This window comes from Chrysochloris asiatica, unplaced genomic scaffold (genome assembly GCF_000296735.1).
Source record: "Chrysochloris asiatica unplaced genomic scaffold, ChrAsi1.0 scaffold00163, whole genome shotgun sequence".
NCBI classification, from domain to species: Eukaryota; Metazoa; Chordata; class Mammalia; order Afrosoricida; family Chrysochloridae; genus Chrysochloris; species Chrysochloris asiatica.
In genome coordinates, this window is record NW_006408681.1 from 250,061 (window position 1) to 272,457 (window position 22,397).

The following is a 22,397-nucleotide window of genomic DNA, read 5'->3' on the forward strand; positions in this document are numbered from 1 at the left end:
TGTTCCTGTTCTGGAATGCCAATAATTCTTATGTTATTCCTCTTCATGTTATCCAACATGAATCTTAGGCTTTCTTCAGATTTTTTTAATCCTATTTTGTGTTTGTTCTTCTATCTTAGTAGTGTTGAGAAATTTATCTTCTAGTTCACTAGTTCTAGCTTCTAGCTCTTCAATTCTACTCCTTTGCCCTTTCAGTGTATTGTCTATTTCTGATATTCTATTATTAATCATTTGGCCCTCTTTCTGTAGGTTTTGAATAGTTTCCAATGTTGTATCTATCTTATTTGATTGTTCCTGTAGTACTTTCCTAAATGCTTCCTTATTTTTCTCAACTCCATTGTATAGTGTGTTGATACATTTTATAATCATTTTTCTGAATTCCTTCTCCGGCGTTTCCAAAGCCTGCCCATCTTCCAGTATGGAGTGTAGGTCTACTTCCGGCTCATTTTCCTCATTTCTTTAACTCATGTCTGGACATGTGGTGATAAGGTCATCTGTTTCTGTTTTTTGGGGGCATATTCTGGAGTTATCTGTGGTCTTAATACTTAGATGGGTGTGTATTTTTGGTATGTTTTATGCTTTCTAATTGCTTCCACGTAGATGTGATTAAGAGATGGGCTTCCCTTTTCACTCTTCTTCCTGAGAAATTTCAAGATGCCACTGTTGGTTGTTGTGACATAACTCAGGATTTAATTCTTGGCCTATTTCCTTTTTAGTCTTCCTGTCCCACTCCACAATCTCTTTTCAGGCCTTTACCCTAGTGATCAACAGTTCAGGGCCAGCTGTGGCTGTTTTGCATTGTGGTTTGGTTTTAAATGGAAACGGCCACTTTAAATTTCAAGGAGACCTATGTGCATGCATAGTAGAACCCTCGGTGGGGGGGGGTTCACTTGCTCTGGCACCCCCTCTAGTCACCTAAATGGAGGTCCACATACATCTAGAGACCAATGAACAGATACCAAACAAAAAGTGTCTACACCTTTATCTCTGGAGTTCTGTCAGGTATCTTTGGCTGCTCTGATCCTTACCCAACTTGGTCTCTCCCAAGATGGTGGCTCTGGGAACAGCTGAACATCTTGGATTAGAAAGCAATGGATTTCTTGCTTCTGCTACAAATTCCCCTAGCTGTAAGCCTTCCAACCTTTTAAATATTCCTTTATATGTGGTTCAGAGTGCTGGCACCATCCCCTGAGGCTGCTTGGTCCAGTATTCAGTGTTATTGTTGATGGAGCTCCTCACTGCACTTCTACCTGATCCACCATCTTGTTTGTTCTCTCTTCTTATTCTCTTTAAGTAACTTTCAATAACTCAATCACTAATTTAACTCATTAAAAAATTTATCTACCGGGAACAATGATATATTATCTCACACCAACAATAACAGCAAAGATTTTTTAAAAAGTAGAGGACAGTATATGCTGGCGAGGATGTGGAGAGACTCGGATGCTCCTGCATTGCTGGTGGGATTTCAAAATGGAAATTTCAAAATCTGGAAAGCAATATGGTGCTTCTTCAGAAGGTTGGAAATAGAAATACCTTATGATCCAGCAATTCCTCTACTTGATATTTACCCACAAGAAATACGAGCCATAACACAAGTAAATATATGCACACCAATGTTCATAGCAGCACTATTTACAATAGCAAAAAAAATGGAGACAGCCTAAGTGCCCATCAACTGAAGAATGGATAAACAAACTGTGGTACATTCACACAATGGAATATTATGCTATCTTGAAGAACAACAAGGAAGCTATAAGCTATCACAAAGGATGAACCTTGAGGACATTATGTTGAGTGAAATTAGTCAGTCACAAAAGGAGAAATACTGCATAGGACCACTACTGTAAAAGACTAAGAAAAATAGCCCATACTAAAGGGGTGGTGGTGGTAGAATTCTTTGCTGGTTACCGGGATGTAGGAGTGGGGTGAGGGGAGGGAGGGGGAAGGTGGAGCACAGGGTAGGGAACAGACACAGGAGAGTTTAGGTGCTAGGAAGGGAGACAATACATAAGAAAGGGGAGGGGAATGGGAGAACAAGGCATACAGGAAAACAATTAGGCAGGTTTGCATGGGCTAAGTGGGACCTTAGAACAGGGCTATGGGATACGGTGACTAAGATATAGTTGGAATGGGGAAAGTGGGGGAATAATGTTAAGATGCTTGGCTGTCTTTTGAATCTTGGTTATCCTTGCATACCATTATAAAATAGACACTTGATGGGGAGAGAAAAGAATAGCCAGAAATAGCACCATAGAAAGTTTGTAAGTCCGTCTTCTGCCTATAACTAATTGGATACCTAAAATGGGACTACAGCGTGCCCAGTGAAGGAGGCTTCTTGCCATAGGTGGAATCCTGAATCCCATCCAGAATCTTCTGAGGTGGGAAATTTCCACTGGAAAGGACAAGCAGACCAGCCTGGAACAGCTAGAAGAACAGAAGATACTTCTTGAAAGAAAGACCCACATGAAAAACATAAAACAATATAGGCAGTCCAACTGACTACTACAAGAACAAGCAAGTTGCTTGCCCAGGAGACATCAAGGCAAGTGGTCAGTTCCCCTCAGGACAAACCCCCTTCCAAGACTAAGACTCAATGGGAATACACGAGCTCTGACTGGTGACCACGTTGGTCACCGATAAGGGGAAAGTAAGGGGAAAACAGCAATGAAGCTGCGAGCTAAGTCCAACCACATTCAATACACTCCTGTGAACCTGGGTGGAGACCTGGTTGGCCAGCAGTTGGCAAAACTTGGGGACTCCTGGGCCCAGAGTTAGTGACATAGCCACAGAGGACTAGTGTGGAGAATGAAGTGTCCAGCTGATAAGAAGAGAGGACATATGCATAAGAACACCCACACTTGCAGATAATACCTACTCGACCTGTCTTCAATGGCTGGATGATCAGAGCTCAACTAGAAAAAGAAAGAAAAAGAAAAATAGAGTAATCTGATACAATTTGATGAACTTGACCTACACCAATGGATGCAGTATCTCAAAAGAAGGAGCAAATCTTTACAGCAAGGATCTTTCCCACCCCCTCGATATACAGGGTAGACAGGGATGGGCAACTTGGATATTGGCTATCCAAAATGGGGGAGAGGGGGCGCTACAAAGGTAAGAAGTGACTGGCTTACAAGCCTTCAAGAGGAAGCCTAGATACAGAGGGCATGGAGGAAGGTAGACTCTCCACTGAGTAGTATCCAATCTGTATGGGCGAGACTGATGAAAGGAGATGGGGATAGTATTCATGTGGTATAATAGTGAATAATTACTATCAAGACTGACTGTGAGGGTTGGAAATGTAAAGGTAGATGTTTTGTAGCAAAAGGAGGTGAGTGGTTGACTTTGTAGTCCAGGAGCAGAGGTCCCTGGGACCATCAAGGGAGAAGAGTGGAGTATGGGCCCCTACCCAGAGAGACAGTGACACAAGAGATAGAGGCAGAGATGATGACATGGAGAGATGGAGCAGCTGGGGACTCTAGACACAGAAAGGGAGAGGGGCTGTGTGCTGACAAACAGGGGTCAGGATTGTGGGGTATATGTACCCTTTTGTTGGTTGATGATGCATTGAGGGAATTGTAGCCATGGCAATGTAGCAATATACGATAGGATGAAAGTAAAGCTAATGTTCTCCCATGTAAACTATCACATTATTCACAATAAAACAGTTACAAAAAAAAAAAAAAAGCCAAATTTTTTTAATTAAAAAAAAGAATTAATAGCAGTTGTTTAGAATAAACAGTAAGTTTCACTAGTCCCTCATTCTTTAAAAAAAAAAGTCTCTACCAGGATTTATTCAAATCTTCCCTTTTCTACCCTTCTACAACCTCTCCAAATTTTTCTTCCCACCAGAAACCTATCTCAGCCTTTACCAGAAGAGTATGATTCCAGTCTTTAATAATTAGGCAGCCCAACTTGGACCAGAATAAAGAATTCGTACAGTTCTGTCCATTTCAGGTCCACAATGAAGTCAGGCTAATTCTACCTAGAAGATCCTAGAAGATTCTGGCAAGGATGGGCCTAACCAGAGAAAGGATTATACCTCAGAAAACTCTCTCTCCCCACACCTACAGGGTTCACCCTCCAGTCTGGAGAATAGGATCAACAAGACAAGGATCTTGCCAAAATGCTCACATTGAATTCCAACAATGATTCTGATAGCAAAAGCCTATTGTTGTTGGGTGTCCTCAAGTCAATTCCAATTCCTAGCGACCGCATGTGACAGAGTAGAACTGCCCCTGTGGGGTTGGTTGTCAAGACTGTGGTCTTTACAAGAACATATCATCATATCATTTTGCCATGTTGAGTGCCATGTTGAGTGGGTTCGAACAACCAACTTTTCACTTAGTAGCCAACCACTTACAATTGTCCCACAAGGACTTCTGAACAGACGTAAATGTTTCTGGGTAAAGTATAGCATGTTCATACCACATAGTCATAAAAAGAATACCACTGTTCTACAGGCATGATTCCCACAATACTAAGTAGAAAAAAATGCAAACTGTGAAACAACATGTAAAGTGCGATCCAATTTGTACTTCTTAAAATGATGTACCTATATATCCGGGCAAAGAAAAAATCTGGAAAGTGTTAAGAAAACCCACTGAAGTGGAACCTCTGTAAGATGGACCTGAGGTGAAGAGGTGGAGTATTTTATTTTCTCTACCATTGGAGTATTTTACTCTGTATCTCCATATCCACTTTAATAGTAAAACCAAGCTCATATTTTATTTAGAAAAGAGAACCCAGCCCTCATGAGTCTCAGAAAGGGCAATTTTTGCCAGGAAATAAAACAAGGGAATAACTACAGGGGAGGAGCCAAAGGAAGTAGCCTATAATTTACAATGAGTGCCTCCATTAGAATGCTGGCGTTGGTGAGCTGTAGGTTGCTTGTAGCATAGCTCCAGGACATCCCCATTGTGAAGGATTGAGCAGTCACTAGCCCTTGGGAACCTACCTCCATAATCTACATTGTAATAGATTTGACTCAAGCTAAAGAGGTGTCTATTTCCGTCTATGAAGAAATCCAGTCAGGTTGGGAAGTCTCACTTTAACAATTGCTTTCTAGACAAAATGGGAGTTTAAAATGTCGAAGTTGGCAAGACCTGAGGGCAGTCCAAGGAAGGCAGAAATCTTCCAAAGGAAGATAAAATTAATCCCAGTGCCAGAATGAATTATTATGTGGGAATTATCAAATAGTGCAAAGGTGGACTATCAGGCAGAGGGTTTGTAGCTCACAAGTAGCATGAACACCTCACCTCACTGCCCCCAACTGGATCTTTCAGTGGGATTGTTCCCCTCCCTCATTGGCGAGCCTTTACTGTGTGTGGGGCATTAAACTGGACATTATGCTGAGACATATTCGTCTCATTCCTGGCACTCAAAATATTCACCACCTGATTAGAAAGACAAACCACTACTAATTTGTCAGGTTGTTTTACTGTAGTGGTTTGTGTGTTGTTATGATGCTGTAAACTATGTCACTGGTATTTCAAATACCAGCAGAGCCACCCATGATGGACAGGTTTCAGCGGAGCTTCCAGACTAAGAAAGATTAGGAAGAAAAGTCTGGTGATCTGCTTCTGAAAATTAGCCAATGAAAACTTTATGGATATAATAGAGCATTGTTCATTTTGCTAGCTTTGGGTGTGTCATCAGGAAAAATCAGTCATTGGAGGAGGACATCATATTTGATGAAGAAGGCCAGAAAGGGCAAGATGGTCTTTCATTAAAATGGACTGGCACAGTAGCCTCATTGATGGACTCTAACATACCACAGTTATGAGGATGATACAGAACCAGGCACTGTTTCCTTCTTTTGTACATGGGTCACCATGAGGTGGAGTTGACTATCTATCTATCTATCTATCTATCTATCTATCTATCTATCTATCTATCATCCTTGTGTGGATCTGTAGGATGATGTGCTGACTGCTAACCACAAGGTCAATTGTTCAAACCCCCAAGCTGCTCCTCAGAAACACTATACAGGGTCGCTGTGAGTTGGAGCTAACTCGAGGCACTTAGCAACTACCTATTTTTCAAGATAAAGCATATGCATTGGAAAATAAAGAGATCTCATCTCCTTATATGTTCAACCCAAACTCACTGTCATCGAGTCAATTCTGACTCATAGTGACCCTGTATAGTGTTTCCCAGACTGTAATTCTTTACAGGAGCAGAAAGCCTCATCTTTTTTCTGTGGCATGGCTGGTGGGTTTGCATACTGACCTTGGGGTTAGCAGTACAGTGCTTATTGTAAGTTGTTGTTAAGTGCCATCAGGTTACTTCAGACCCACAGCGACCCTGTATAAGGTTTCCAAAGAGCGGTTGGCGGGCTTGAACCATAGACTTTGGTTCATAGTCCAGTGCTTATCCTGCAGCTCCACACCAGGCCACTGCATTAAATATTAGCAACTCTCTGAGTGTTGGAGGGTTTTGTTAGCTTTTAACCAAGAATATAAAACCCCAGGGCATGGGGAGAAAATGAGTGGAGTTGAGCTGCCAAGTAACACCAGGCTGTGAGAACATTATAGCCACAATACTGACAAGCAATGTTGTCTACACTTGAGGAGGAAGCTCATTCATTCACTGAGGGGAAAGAGGACTAGATTAGGATAAGTGCCACTAGCTGAAGAGAAGGGTGGAGATGGCCATCATAATACTTGCAACTAGGTATAGCCATGCCCCAACCCCAATTAGACTAATAATTTTTGAAGCCATCCAGGTGATGACCTGCTGGTTCCCCAGCACCACCTTAGTCTTAGGTTCTTCCTTCTCCCATTTCATTTCCTTACACGTTCCTTGGAACACATACCAGTTCCCGGTGCTATTGAGTCAATTCCAACTCATGACAGCCCATGTGTGTGAAAATAGAACTGTGCTCTATAAAGTTTTCAATGACTGATATTTTGGAAGTAGAACTCCTGACCTTTTTTCCAAGGTGCCTTTGGGTGGAATTGAACCTCCAACCTTTCATGTAGCAGCTAAGTGTGTTAACTCTACTACCCAGGGTTGGATCACACATAAGGCATGTGAAAAAAAAAAAAAAAAATCCACACAGTAAAGGGGAAAAAGAATGAGCTTGATTTTCCATTCTCCCACTTCCCATCTGTGAGATCTTAGAGAAGTAGCTTACCTTCTCTGAACACAAGTTTCCTCCACTGTAAATTTGTGACTATGATAGGGTTGTTGTGAGGGCCAAAGAAGATAATGTGTGGAGACTGACACATTGGGATAGAGGACGCTCCATTATTTCTGGTAAAACTCTAATTAGAAAAGTGGAATATACAACCATTTGAGAAGTCTTTTCCACAGAGCTCTTGCTCTTCAGATATTTCCTTAAAACAGGAGAGTTACAATAATCATTTACTGAAAGCTAATCAAGTGCCAGAACACCTGGTATGGTGATATAGGAAAAACACTGCATTGTTAACCAAAAGATGGGTGATTCAGACCCACCAGTTATTCCTCAGAAACCCTATACAGTGTTGCTATGAGTCAAAATTGATCAACGGCACTTAACAACAGCAACAACAAAAATAACCAAAAGCCAGGTACCATATCTATGCATTGAGTGGTCCCTTGTTATTTGAACCTCATAATACTTAACATGGTAGGTCTATAGAGGTTCCCAATAATGTGAGCATATCTATGCCATAACCCCCTGAACCTGTGGGGTTTTGGAAACAGGGCCTTTCAGATGTGAATACATTAAGGATCTTGAAACGTGAAGATGAACCTGGATTGTCAGGGTGGAATCTACATGTCACCAAAAGTTCCTTTATAAGAAAGATGCCTAAGGATATTAGACACAGAGAAGAAGCCAAAATGAATGTAGAGGCAGAGACTGTAATGATGTGACCACAAACAAAGAAATGCTGACCCACCAGGAGTGGAAGAGGTAAGGGACAGATCTCTCCCTTAAACCCTCCAAAGGGAATGTGACCCTACACATTTTGGACTGCTGGCCTCTAGACCAGGAGAGAATAAATTTCTGTTGTTTAACCACCCAGTCTGTATTAAGTATTTTTATAGCAACTACAGGAAACTAGTACACCCTTGAAGAAGTACTACAATTAGCCCCATTTTACTGATAAGAAAACAAAGGCAAAGAGAGATATAATAACTTGTCCAGAAAGGGGAGCAAGAATTGTGTGTCAATTGATGCCAGCCTCTACACTTTACCAGCAAGTTGGGCTGCCTCTTCATCCCTGGTAGAGCCAACTGCTGGGCTAAGTTTGGCTAGTGTAACCCCTCCTGTGATTTTCCCTGGTTTCTCCTAACCAGGAAAAGTCACTCCTCTTCATAGTAGGTATAGCCCATGCGTAGAACATAGTAAGGACTCATTTAGTGTGATACTATCGTCTGTGAGTTCTCATATCCCATTAATCGGGCTTTGGAGTCCCACTATATAGAGAAAGAAAAGGAAAAGGGAGACTAAGAGGGTGCTGATCAATGCTGGACAAGAAGGCAGAACTGAGATAGGAGAGGGTGACAAGGACTGCCAGCTGCTTTCCAGTATTCATGCGTCCCTTCATTCTTAGTGACAGAATTCTAATTTTCATCAAGCAGAAAAGCACATTGCTTAAAAGGCTGTGTTTTCAAACCCCTTTTGTGTCTTGGAGTATCCCATGATATATGAGTAGAATTGGTTGAGTGGGTTTTCCAAAGGAACTTTTAAGTGGGGCTGATACTGTAGGATTATGTTCCTTCTATCTTTCCCATTCCTCTTCCTTCTTCCTGGAATAAAAACCTGAAAGCTGACATTCAAGTGGCCATTTGTGACCATGACGATCCTTGTGAAGAGAAGCTACATACCAAGAATGGTGGATCAAAAAAGTTTATAGTCCCTGAGACCCTACCAAAACATCTGGATTGCCCATCTGGATTCCTTTTACAAGAGAATACAAACTCTAATTTGTTTACGTCAATGTATTTTGTCTCAGCTGCCATCCAAAAGCAGTCCCTAACTGACACAGGGAATATCAGCAGTTCTTTAAGACTCACATGGCATTAGGTCCAATACATGATTTTTGATGCTGATAAGATTGAAATTGAAATTTGAAGATCACTATCTATCTAAACCCAAGCCTATCATCCTTCCCTTATATTTTCAAGCTCACAAAAGCCTCTGACTTCTCATCTGTTTGGCCATCTTTCAGACATGCGTATGAGACTCTCTGTCATCACTCCCGTCCTGGGGCCTGCTCCTAAAGGTACTTAAAACCCTCTGTTATCAACAGGATTGACACAGTAATATGGTCTGTAAACACCCTCTACCAGACCCTACAACCTTGGGATTTGAGCAATGCTCAACCTAACTCATGATCAACAGCAGTCCTGCCCATGAATTTGCACCCAATGACAAGTCTTGCATTTCATTGGGAAGAAGAGGCCCACATGTATGTTGGTTGCCTAATAAGGTCTATGCTAACAATTGTGGCTTTAAATAAGGTGACCCCTTCTGGTTCCATTAAAGGTCAGGTTTCATGACCGAAGCCCAGTCACACCTTAATTAAGCACTTTATGAGCAGAGCAGGGCTGGCATCAAAATGCTGAAACCATCCCCTGGCAAATCAAAGGAGTTCATTGTACCCATTAAACCCAGCAAGGAGGAGGAGAAGAAGGAGGGAGAGAGAGTAAGAGAAAGAGAATATTCATCTGGAGAAAATATTTCTAAATAGAATATAGCTCCTAAAACCTATCTTTTCTAGAAAATATTAGTACTTATGGTGCTCTGGTAGCATAGTTGTTACAAACCGGGCTGCCAATCTCAGGGTCAGCAGTTTGAAACTACCAGCGGTTCCGTGGGAGAAAGATGAGGCTTTCTGCTCCTGTAAAGATTTACAGCCTCAGAAACCCTGTGCAGGGTCGCTATGAGTCGGAACCGACTCTATGGCACAGAACAACAGCAACAATGGTGTTGATTATAATTTCACGCTGTATTATCAAGGAAAGGTACCTACTTGGAAAGCTCTGAACAATGTGATTGAAGTCAAGTCTCAGTGTTAAGATTTCAACCATTTATTTCCTGTCTTACTCTATGAATTAGATGTGAGGGTGTTTCAAATACTTCATGGAAAACTTCCACTATATTTTCATTCCATTTTTTCATGAACTTTTTGAAGCTCACTCATATTACGCTCTTGGTATGGTCTAATTTTGGTTTTCAAACTTTTTTAATTCACTACAATTTTGGCATGCACACTCTTTTTCCTCTAATTCCTACTTATTCCCTTGGTTCAGTGATAAAGCAACCACAACAACTGAACTGGCAAAGTGGCTTGTTTTTACCTTTAATGATTGAAAGTATCTGGCCCTGTGCTTAGTTCTGTATGCAATACTTCCTATCACAGATGGCGTTCCTGAAAGTGATTGTTATATATATGCTGGACCTTTCTCCCAACCACCACGGAGTTTACACTCCAGCTGCAGAGGAGAGCAATGAAAGAGAAGAGCTATGTGTCCAAGGGCTTGACAGAGACACCAAGCTCCACAAGAGGTTAGGAAGGGAAATGATGAGAACAGACCCGTGTTGCAGGGAAAAGCTGTACACATGCATGAAATAAAGAACTGGAGACCGTTCTTGAAGGACAGATGACAACAAAAGGGTGAAGATAAATACAGGCTACTTCAAATATTGCCACATATTTCAAATATTAGTCTCTGGCCTTCTACTCCAATTCTTAAGACAGAAATTGATAAATCATTTTGTTCTTTATGTTCAACATTACAAACATCTTCTTGTAACTGGGACATCAGGTAAGATGCTTTTCACTGCATTTCAAAAATTCTAAGAATTTAGGAATTATATTTCACAAAACTTAGGAATTATATTTCAACTCCTTTTTACAGAAACTAAGAAAACTGATATTCAGATTGTGTGACATGTTCAAGGTCACATAGCAAGTTGGGGACAAAATAAGAACTAAAATTCAGGTCTCCTGATTCCTACTTCAGACTCTTTTCATGCATCGTGGACTATTAGGCACCTGGCTTTCTTGGGTCTCTAAATATCAAGCATATCTCTGAGTCTGAATATTCTAAACCTTCCAAAATGCTGTCTACTCATCCTGTGAAGCTGAGTAAGACAGCCTGTCCAAGATAACTTACCCTGCTCATGAGAAAATGATATAACACAGGATATACATACTGTATTCCACAAATGTTCCATAACAGTGGGACCTGTGATGTGTGTCCTCTAGTCTCCAAGCAAGGGCCAGCAACCCACCATGACCATGCTGTCTTAGGGCATGTGGCTGCCACAACTGCTAGTCCCTTCCTAACATAGTCACTGATAAAGGCAATATTCACAGTATGCTCACCCAGCCTTCCCTTTCAAAAGCCATGAGTCAAACTTCCACAAACTCTATTTCTTTGCACACTATAAACAAACATCTGGGAACTTGACATTCCATGTATGACATTATGCCTTGCCAGCTGCTTCAAAGGAATTCTCTCTTGTGGAACCACAGCATTTGCTAAGTCACCTCACTCTAACTGCGTTTTAGTCATGCCTATTTTATTTTCCCTTTCTCTTTTTCACCTTAACTATTTATGGTACTTTCTTCAAAGCACCAGCACTACAGAGAACTCCTAACATCTTCCTTTACCCTGCTTTGTGGAAACATTCTAGTAATGGAAGTACCTTGAGATTTTGAATGAAACTAGGTAACTAATTTGGTCACTGACCACCATTCTATCTGGGAGGAGTGGTGTGTGAAACTAAGGCTGTCTTTGGTAAGAATTGGAACTTTCTAGAGAGCTCTCATTACTGGAATTCTAGACTGGATCACCTTTCTAAGAAAACAGTTTGCATGGTGAAAAGAAACATGGGCTAAGGAACCAGAGATGTGAGTTAGGTGCTGGCTCTGCCATTTACTTTGCAAATGTTGGCAAGTACTTCATCTCAGAGCCTAAGTTCCTCATTTGTAAAATGGGAGTAATAACATCTGCAAGAAGGAATGAAATGAAATCACTAGTAGACTCCCTGGGTCAGAACAAATGGTATCCTGACATGAACATTTCAGAAGAAAGGTAGAATTTCAACGCTTTTTACTCTGCTATATAGAAGGATAATCCACTATTATATTTAATTTACAGGTTATATTCACTGCACTCAAAATCCACATCTTGAATATTCTTGTGTCCAATAGCTACTCACACCAACCATTTTCTATTGTGCTCTCTCCAAGGACAGCAGAGCTCTGATTTGGGGGAAGGTTACTCTCAGATAAGCCTTTCAATACCATGTGCCTTTATCATGGTAACGACTTCAATCACAAATGGTCAACAAACATAAGCTTGAAAGGGGTCAAGAATCTTCTTTAGGAACAGTCCTTGTGGACATTAAATTTCTGCGGAATGTCCTTCTTAACAGACTGGCTGGCAGGAGCATCACCCCTGTTTAGTAGCACATGACTATGCCACTTTGTGTTGTTGGAGCTCTTACATGCATTCAAGCCAACTGAATCATTAATCTTTTCCCTAGAGCAGGGAGACTTAGCCATTGAAGTCTTACTGGCAAGATTCCTGAATCTTAGCAACAAATTCATCTTTAAGAAATGGAATTTGTATGTTAAATGCAATGAGCTCTGCCTATCAGAAAAGAAACACGCATCCAAATATCCATCAGTGGTGGACCAGAATGTGATTTCTTTTAGAAGGAGCTTCTCCAGAAAACAAATGAGATATTTAAAACATCAGATCCTATGAGAGAAGAACAAAGACTATCTAACGAATCAAGAACTTAGAACACTCCAATACAATCTCACCCAACTATGCCATGGGCTATCAGAATAGGATATTGTCCTTAGAATGAATGAGCCAAGTCTTGAACAAACCTCTCACCAATGAAATTGCCATTCCTAAGAAAATTCAAAGATACTGTCACAATACCAGCCAAACCTATTGGAGTTCTCACCTCTTATCAACATTGTAAGATAAAAAGAAGAAAAAAAACAAAAACTACCTATACTACATTTATCTTCCATCATAGCATTTCTTTATATATTTAAACCAGTGAAAAAATTCTTAAAAATTCCCAGGTTTTCATACCAAAGTTATAATTTTTGTTTATTGTTTTAAAATTTTTAAATACAGTCCAGAATTTCCTGGAAGTTAATAGTGGCACCTATTGAATATATTCCCTTTATCACGTGATAAAGGGAATATATTCAATATATTCATAATCCTAAACATTTGGTTATGTATATGACTCTTCACAGAAAAGATCAAGATCTCTAGTCTCCATGAATACATGGAGCTATAAATATTTCTTCCAAATTATAGATCCATCCATGCTAGGGCTCTCCAAGCAAAAGCAAATCCCCTCCTGTTGGTCTTGATCAGTTCATACCCATTATAACCACCACCACCCCCAATGCAACCATTCTCATGCATGGTCAAAAGGAGTCAAACTCAGGATTCTATAGGGAATCTAATTTCACTCACTTGTCTTCTGCGAAACTTTTCCCAGTAATAACATTCTTCCCTTGGGGGACATAGTTCCAGTATTCTTCCACAATCCCAATGTAGTATGTTCTGGTAACTGTGCCAACCAGTCCAGACAGACTCAGGAATGTGAGGAGAAAGATGCAGCCAGCCTGCTGCTCCCGAGGCATTTGTGGATGTAATTCAGGCAGCAGCCTGTGGAAGAGACAACCCTGCCTGTCCCTCCCCCTCACTCAAAGCTAGTTATAAATAAGGAATGGATAAGGCCTAGCTCCTCCTCCTCCTAGGTAGCTTGGGGTTGGGACAGAGACTGACAACTTGTGTAAGCAGAGCAAGCTCAGTGGGGGAGTTGCTATGATGACAAATTTTGCCAGTCATCCAAGAAACGTGTAACTGGATTATTTATTCCCTGCCCAAGCTAAACAGGCCTGTTTCTGTAAAGTTTGGTGCTCTGCTGTGATATTAGTCATCCACCTTTGCCAGGATGGCAGTGTAACAACTTGAACTGATAGGTTTCCCCCCTTCTTGTGTTTTTCTCCACATCTATTACAGGAACATATTAAAATTTGGAAACTGGACTGGCTTGAATGGAGCATCAGGAAATATCTATCCCAAGCACTGAAGAAAGCTTCAGTCTCTCTCTGTCGAGCAAGCAGGGGGTGATGCAATCACCCCTCTGCCATCTACAACTTGTTTTATGAGGCTACATGAAACAATCAACTCACATCATAAAGTTTGTAAAAACATCATAAACCCCACTAATTCTCCATGTGCGCATGTACTGTGTCCCCCAGATTCTCTCTCCATTAAATGCCATCAGTAAAAAGGAAACATTGATTGTCCAGTTTAGCTAACTTTTAGAGGCTGACTCCCTGCTTATTTTATTCCCCTAAAAAGAACTGCCTTTCTCAGGATGAATAAAAATGATAAGGGAGGAATACTTTTCAGGCACAGGAAGACAAAATTCAGTAGCAGATCTTTGGGTCTAACAGGTGAAGGGCATGCCCGTTCTTCTGTGTGCTTTGAATCTGTGACCTAGAATCTCAGTGTTGAAAGAGATTTGGCCCAACCCTGGAAGACAACCAATCTGATCCCCATGCAGAACTACTCTTGAGGAAGCAGTCATGGAATGCTTTAAGGTTGAATAGACCTGAGCTTAAACCTGAGTCTCCCCATTTAATATACTTCCTGGCATTGAAGAATCACAATATGTATGAGATTATCTATAAAAATGGAAGGATTGTTAAGTGAATTAAAAAAGATAAAGTCTGCAAAGTCTCTTTCAGGACACTCAGTGCAGGGTAAATGCTCAATAAGGATTAAAGTCCATCTACCTGGTAGTGCTGTGGGAATTGGGCTGCTAACTACAAGGTTAGCAGTTCCAACCCACCAGCTACTCTGTGGGAGAAAGATGAGGCTTTCTGCTCCTGTAAAGATGCACAGTCTTGAAAACTCTGTATATGAGTCGAAATTGACCCCAAGTCAGTGTGCTTGGTTTTGATTTGCCTCAACCACATCTCTAGGAAAGCCTCTACATTGGCCTGTATGTTAACAGACTTGTATTTGCATTCACATCTTTCTGCTGTCTTTTCACGACTCTTCCCCAGGTCCCATCTGTCACGCCCTCACCATCTCAAGTAAGAGAAATTTTAATTTTAAGTACTCTATAGATGTGCCATAGTGCAGGTGTTAGTTTACCATCCATCTTAATTAATAAACTGCTTGCTGAGTATCTAGTTTCATGGACTCCTGGTGTGGCACTGTAAGATCAGCACTGGACTGTGAACCAAAAGTCAGCAGTTCAAACTAACCAGATGCTCCTCAGATCCTACACAGGTTCACTCTGAGTCGGAACTGACTTGACAGCACTTAACAACAAAACAACAATATCCAGTTTCATAGCCAGGTTCCTAACATGTTTGATTTTTAAAAAATGTCAAAGACACTTGTAAAATAGTTGCCACAGTGCAAGTTTCTATGATCAAATCTACTCTCTAGTATAGATTTGGAGGTCTTGTACGGATTTGCCAACAGCCACTATTAGGGAGAGTCTTACAGGATAGGCCTGGAAGCATGGCTTCAAAAGAAGTTGGGTTTTAGGAGATCTTGGAATTTGGAAATGTCTCAGATCAAATAGCTTTTGGTTTAGATTCCAGAGAAGCAGGCTATTTTTTGAACCAACAAGCTTGTTGTTAAATGTCATCAAGTTGGTTTCAACTCATAGCAACTCTAAATAGAGTTTCCGAGGACCAGGTGGTGGGTTTGAACCACCGAACCTGTGGTTAGCAGTTCAGTGCTTATCCAACATCACCATGGTATCAAAAACGTCCACTCAATTTTGTTTAGATGGGAAGAGCAAAACGTATAAATGATTAGATTGAAAAGAAAACCAAAAGTTAACTTTCCTATCCAGGATATTGACATCATATAATGAAGACACTGGAAAAGGCATCACCTAATTTCTGATTCAAAGCTAGATCTGTCAGAGGCTAGACCAGATCAAGAGCAGCAGAGGAGCTGTGGCAGATCAGATGAATGCTTTTGATGTTGTTGTTGTTAAGTGTCACCAAGTAGGTTCTGACTCATAAAGACCCCGTATAGGGTTTCCATGGAGTAGCTGGTGAGTTTGAACCACAAACACTGTGGTTCAAACCGACCTTGCGGTCTAATGCTTTATCCTACAATGTCACACCAGGACTCCAAAGGCCAGCTAACATACTATTTATCTGAATTATAATTAAGGTTCACAGTTTATATTGGAGTTCACTTCTTGTGTGGTACAGTCTTAAGTTTTGACAAATGTATAATGTCATATATCTATCATTACAGTATCACGCACCATAGTTTCACTCCCTTTAAAATGTCCTGTGCTCCACTTATTCATGCCTCTCCATCTCCCCAGAACTGTATTTTTATCAATTTCTTTTTTCTTTAGCTCTGAAGGAATTCAGATGCTATTGAAGTAGCACTTTTATTATCTTATAGTAAGGACAAAGTCCATCTTGTTGGGTGTCTTCCTCTTTTTTTTTTTTGCTGACCCTCTACTTTTCCATGCATGATGTCCTTCTATTGGGACTGGTCCCTCTAGACTACATATTAAAAGTACATTAGAAGAAGTCTCACCATCCTGACTTCTAAGGAGCTGAAAACATCAACAGAACAAGGAAGGAATTTTGGTACAGAGTCACTGTACCAAAATAATTGATAGGTCTCTAGCCATTTCAAGAGATACCATATGGTCAAACAAAACCTACCTAAACTTACACAGAGTGAAGTAGAAAAAATGAACAGATCTAAAACAAAGAAATTTATCAAGTCATCAAAAAATTCCAAACCAAAGAAGTCCAGGCTCAGATGGTTTTACTGGTTCATTTTACCAACCATTCAGAGAAGAACTGACACCAATGTTACTCAAACTATTCCAGAATATAGATAAGGATGAAAATTTTCCTAATACATTTTATGATGCAAGCATAATCCTTATACCAAAACCAAGGAAGGGGCATTATTAAAATAGAAAACCGGAGACCAATATCACTCATGAGGAGTCCTGGTGTGGTGCTGTGGGTTAATTTGTAGGACTACAAAGTCAGTTTGAACCGCAAGGTTGGTGGTTCAAGCTCACTAACTGCTACTCCAAAACCCTATGCAGGATCGCTATAGGTTCAAACTGACTCAACAGCACTTAACAACAACAAAATCACTCATGAACTTAGATGCAAAAATTCTGAACAAAATCCTAGCCAACAGAATACAAAAATATAATACATCATAACCAAGTGTGAGTCTTACCAATTCAATGTTGGAAAAACATTCAACGCCAATCCACCATATAAATTTTAAAAAGGAAAAAAAAAAAAAAAAACAGATGCCATATGATCAAGAACTGATAGTATTGAAGGAAGAAGTCCAAGCAGCACTGAAGGCATTGGCTAAAAACAAAGCTCCAGGAAATGAAAAAATGAAAGAATACAAATGAAAAAATTTCAACAAATGGATATATCACTGTATGTACTCACTCATCTATGTCAAGAAATTTGAAAATAACATTGTGTATGATATTCAAATAATACAGCTTTCAATGAAGAAACCAATTCAAATGAATATTTAGCTGGTCTTTGCTTAAATGTTGTATTAAATAATAAATAAAATGTAAGTGACAAAATTGATTACCATGTTTTAGACTTTTTTGTATTTTTGAAGCTCTTCATTAAATACTTCTTAATGACTCATCATATCCCCAAATCTAACTCCCAGAAGTCCAGTACTCCTACATCTCTGGCATAGTAGATCACAGCTCTTCAATCTCATTGAGATGTTCAGTTCTTTGTACTTATTGCTTTCTTCCTGGAGCCTACAGCTTTTTAAGAGCCCTCACTGGAGGCAGAGCAATACTCCAAAATACAGACAGGACTGGGCCACTTCAGTGCTTGAGATCCTCTAGTGACTCCTCAAGGTCGATGAACTTGACTTGACTTGATTCTCAAGGCTGGTCCTAATCTGGCTCCTTGGGAACTGGGAACCTTTCCTTAACTTTCAGTCCATAATTTGGTCATCATTCTCATGACATCGAGTCTGCCCATTATACTGCATCACCTGGCCCAATAATCACATCTATTTGTCTGCCCTCCAACATTAGTCCTCAACATAGGCTTCCAATGGGCAGGGACAGGGCCTTATTCATCCCAGTGACTCTAGTGTCTTACACATCATTGTGGTAGTGTGCCAATAAGTCGGTTCCTACTCATAGCGACTTTGTATAGCATTTCCAAGGCTATACATTTTTACAGGAGAAAGCTTCCTCTTTCTCCAGCAGAACGGCTGGAATTTGTTCAATGGTGAACCAATGCATGAGTGCATTAATGAATATGTATACATAAACTGAGTGCATGTTATGTAGCATTTTCTGCCCTAAGAATGTCTTTACATAGATTCTTTCATTTAATTATTACAACAATCCTATCAAAAGAGGAAACTGAGGTGTGACACTTAGTTGGTAAGCTATGGAGTTTAGTGAGACTCTATAATCAGTGTTCCTATCCAGCCCATTCAGAACAAGGAACACAGGGAAGAGGTATACCAGAGACCATGTGACTCTTCCTCACACAACTGAGAGAAAGTTACTCTCATGTGAGAAATAAAGGCCAGGACTAATCAAGGACCACTTGATTAGCTGAGCTGTTCACTGCATTCTAGCCCACACATCACTGATAGTCCTGAAAGAACCCTACATTAAAAAGCCTTGAAAACACCCAAATATACTATGCTATTATAGTCCTCCATTTTATGGCTTGATTCTCCATCTGTTTCCCTTACTCACTAGATTCCTTCTCATCCTCCCAGAGTCTCCTGGCTTCACATCTGATCCAAGTCTTCCTTGGTTCCTGCAACACTCACCACATTTGCCCTCCCAGCTCGTATCAGAGTAACCTCTCCCTCTTCCTTGCTTCCTCTTTTATACTGTACTTTTTATGTTGCTGTTCTCATACACATCAGCTTCCCTTGAGGCTCCTTGAGATCAGTGTCTGACCAGCTGTCAAGACCACCATGTCTGAGGATCAAACTTTTATTAAAAGAATTGGTAGCTCAGAAACTCTTCCCACCCCGTGGTTCCTCAGTTTCTGGACTCTCAATTTTACTGAGAACCCTCATCCCCTACTCCACCTCTTGACTACCCACTGACCTGTTTTGAGGTTTTAGCCTCATAATGCTCCTTATTTCCAATGGTATCCTTCACATGTGCATCAGCTTCAAGCTCTGAGGTCTGAAAACTAGTTCTGCCTCTTACTCATGAGCAGGTCTGGTGCTCCAGGTTGTACCTTATCTGGACTGCAAGATAAAGACGGTATCTCCTGTGTCCCTGATGTTTAGCACAATACCAGACATCCAGTTGTTGTTGTCAGGTGCTGTCAAGTCTGCTCTGAGTCATAGTGACCCTATGCACAACAGAAAGAAACACTGCCTGGCCCTGGGTCATCCTCACCGTGGTTGTTATGTTTGAGCCCATTGTTCCTGCCATCATGCCAATCTTTTCAATTGGAGGTCTTCCTGTGTTTCACTGACCTTCCACTTTCCTAAACATGATGTCCTTCTCCAGGGATTGGTCCCCACTAAGAATATGTTAAAAGTACTAGGGACTAAGTCTTGCCATCTGCACTTCTAAAGGACATTCTGATTGGACTTCTTCCAAGACAGATTTGCTTGTTCTCCTGGCAGTCAATGGTGCATTTCATAATGTTTGCCAACATCATAATTCAAATTCATTGATTTTCCTTGGATCTTCCTTATTCATTGTCCAACTTTCACATGCACATGAGGCTTGAATTAAGCGCAATTCCTAGAGACTTGTTTTTTGTCTGTGCCTTCAGTGCAGCTTGGAACTCTTACCATGATATCAATGTTTCTTGATCATATGATACCTCTTGAAATGGTGGAACACTAGTCAATTATTTTTGGTACAGTGACTTTGTATTCCTTTCATCTTCTTTTGACGCTTTCTGCATTGTTCAATATTTTCCCCATAGCATCCTTCAATATTGAAAGTCAAGCTTTGAATTTTTTCTTCAGTTTTTTCAGCTTGAGAAATGCTGAGTGTGTTCTTTCCTTTTGGTTTTCTAACTCCAGTGCTCAGCACATTTCATTATAATGCTTGACTTTGTTTTCTCCAGCTGCTTTAAATTTTTCTGTTTACCTCTTTTACTTCATTATTTCTTACCTTTGCTTTAGCTTCTCTATATTCAAGAGCAAGTTTTAGAGTCTCTTCTGACATCCTCTTTGGTCTTTTCTACCTTTTTAATGACCTTTTGATTTCTTCCTGTATGATGTTCTTGATGTCATCCCACAAGCTTCTGAAAATTAGTGTCTCATGCATCAAATCTGCTCTTGAGATGGTCTTTCAATTCAGGTGGGATATATTCAATGTCATATTTTGGCTCTTGTGAGCCTATTTTAATTTTCTTCAATATCAGCCTGAACTTGCATATGAGCAAATGATGGTCTGTTCCACAGTCAGCCCCACAGATGTATTCCATATGGTGAGGTCCACAGGTATAGTCACCATCTATGGCATCCAGTTGTTGCTGTGTTGTTGCAAAGTGCTGTTGAGTTGGTTCCAACTCATAGCAACCTTGTATAGGATTTCTGAGGAGTGGTTAGTGAACCTGAACCACCAACCTTGTAGTTCAAACTTTCAGTCCAACAGGCACAAGGAAATAGCAAAATTAACTATTGTAGCATTTGCAATTTATTGTCATTGTTCTCTTTTATATACATTGTTGTTGTTGTGAGGGGCTGTCAACCAATTCCAACTAATGGCAACCCCATAAACAACAGAATGAAACACTAACTGGTCCTGTGCCATCCTCACAATTGTTTTGTTTGAGCCCACTGTTGTAGTCACTGTGCCAATTCATCTTGTTGAGAATCTTCATATTTTTCATTAATCCTGTACTTTACCAAGCATGATGTCCTTCTCCCGGGATTGGTCCCTCGTGATTACATGTGTATAAATACATAAGATTACATCTTGCCATCCTGAATTCTAAAGGGCATTCTGGCTGTACCTCTTCCAAGATAGATTTGTTTCTTCTTCTGACAGTCCATGGTAATTTCAATAGTCTTCGCCAACACCATAATTCAAATGCATCATTTATTTTCAGTTCTTCCTTATTCATTGTCCAGTTTTCACATAAGTAGGAGGCAATTGAAAATATCAAGGCTTGAGTCAGGCACACCTTAGTCCTTAAAGTGACATCTTTGCTCTTTAACACTTTGAAGAGATCTTTTGCAGCACGTTTCCCCTATGCAGTACATCACTTGATTTCTTGATTTCTGTGGAAGCATTGATTGCAGATCCAAGGAACCTGAAATCCTTGACAACATCGACTTTTTCTGTTTATCATAATGTTGCTTATAGGTCCACTTGTGAGGATTTTGTTTTCTTTACACTGATTTGTAATGCATACTGAAGACTGTATTCTTTGATCTTCATCAGTAAGTGTTCAATCTTCTTTATTTTCAGCAAGCAAGGGCATATCATGTGCATATAGCAGGTTGTTAATGAGCTTAGTTCTATTACTGATTTGTGTTTTCCTTCATATAGTGCAGCTTCTTAGTTTATTCGCTCAGCATACAGAAAGAAGAGTTATGGTAAAAGGATACAATCCTGACATACACCTTTCCTGATTTTAAACTCTTAAGTATCCCCTTGTTCTGCAGGACCAACTGTCTCTTGATCTATGTATACGTTCCACATGAGCACAGTGAAGTGTTCTGGCATTCCCATTCTTCAAAATACTGTCCAGTGGTTTTTATAACCCACATAGTCAAATGCCTTTGGATAGTCAATAAAACAAAACTACACATCTTTCTGGTGTTCTCTGCTTTCAGCCAAGATTCATCTGATATCAGCTTCCTGTTGAAGTGCTTCTGCAATAGTTTCCTCATTATCCTCAGGAAAATTTTACTTGCATGAAATATTAATGATACAACCCTGTATTCTGTAGAATAAATTTTCTTTGGAAAAGGAACAAATATGGATCTCTTTGAATAGTTTGTCAGGTAGCTGTCTTCTAAAATTTTTTACATAGATTGAGTGCTTCCAACACTGCATCAATTTATTGGAACATTTCAGTTGATATTTTGTAAATTCCTGGAGCCTTGCTTTTCATTAATACCTTCAATAGAGTTTGGATTTCTTTCATAAGTACCATTAGTTCTTCATCATGTGCTATTTCCTGAAATGACTAAATGTCAACCAATTCATTTTTGTACATTAACTCTGTGTATTCCTTCCATCTTCTTTTGATGCTTACTGTACTATTCAATATTTTGCCCATATACCCTTCAATATTGCAAGTCAAGTCTTGGAATTTTTCTTCAGTTCTTTCAGCTTGAGAAATGCTGAATGTGTTCTTCCCTCTGGATTTTCTAACTTCAAT

The 22,397-nt window shown here is 40.1% G+C and overlaps 1 protein-coding gene across 1 annotated transcript in view; it reads right to left on the reverse strand.

The window, feature by feature from the left end:
* Positions 1–13,628, reverse strand: part of HEPHL1 (hephaestin-like 1) — a 109,148-nt gene extending 95,520 nt beyond the window's left edge. The window contains exon 1 of the mRNA XM_006871198.1: positions 13,459–13,628. Within this exon, the coding sequence (XP_006871260.1) occupies positions 13,459–13,628 (170 nt within the window). The remainder of the gene's footprint in view (positions 1–13,458) is intronic.
* Between the last annotated feature and the right edge of the window lie 8,769 nt (positions 13,629–22,397).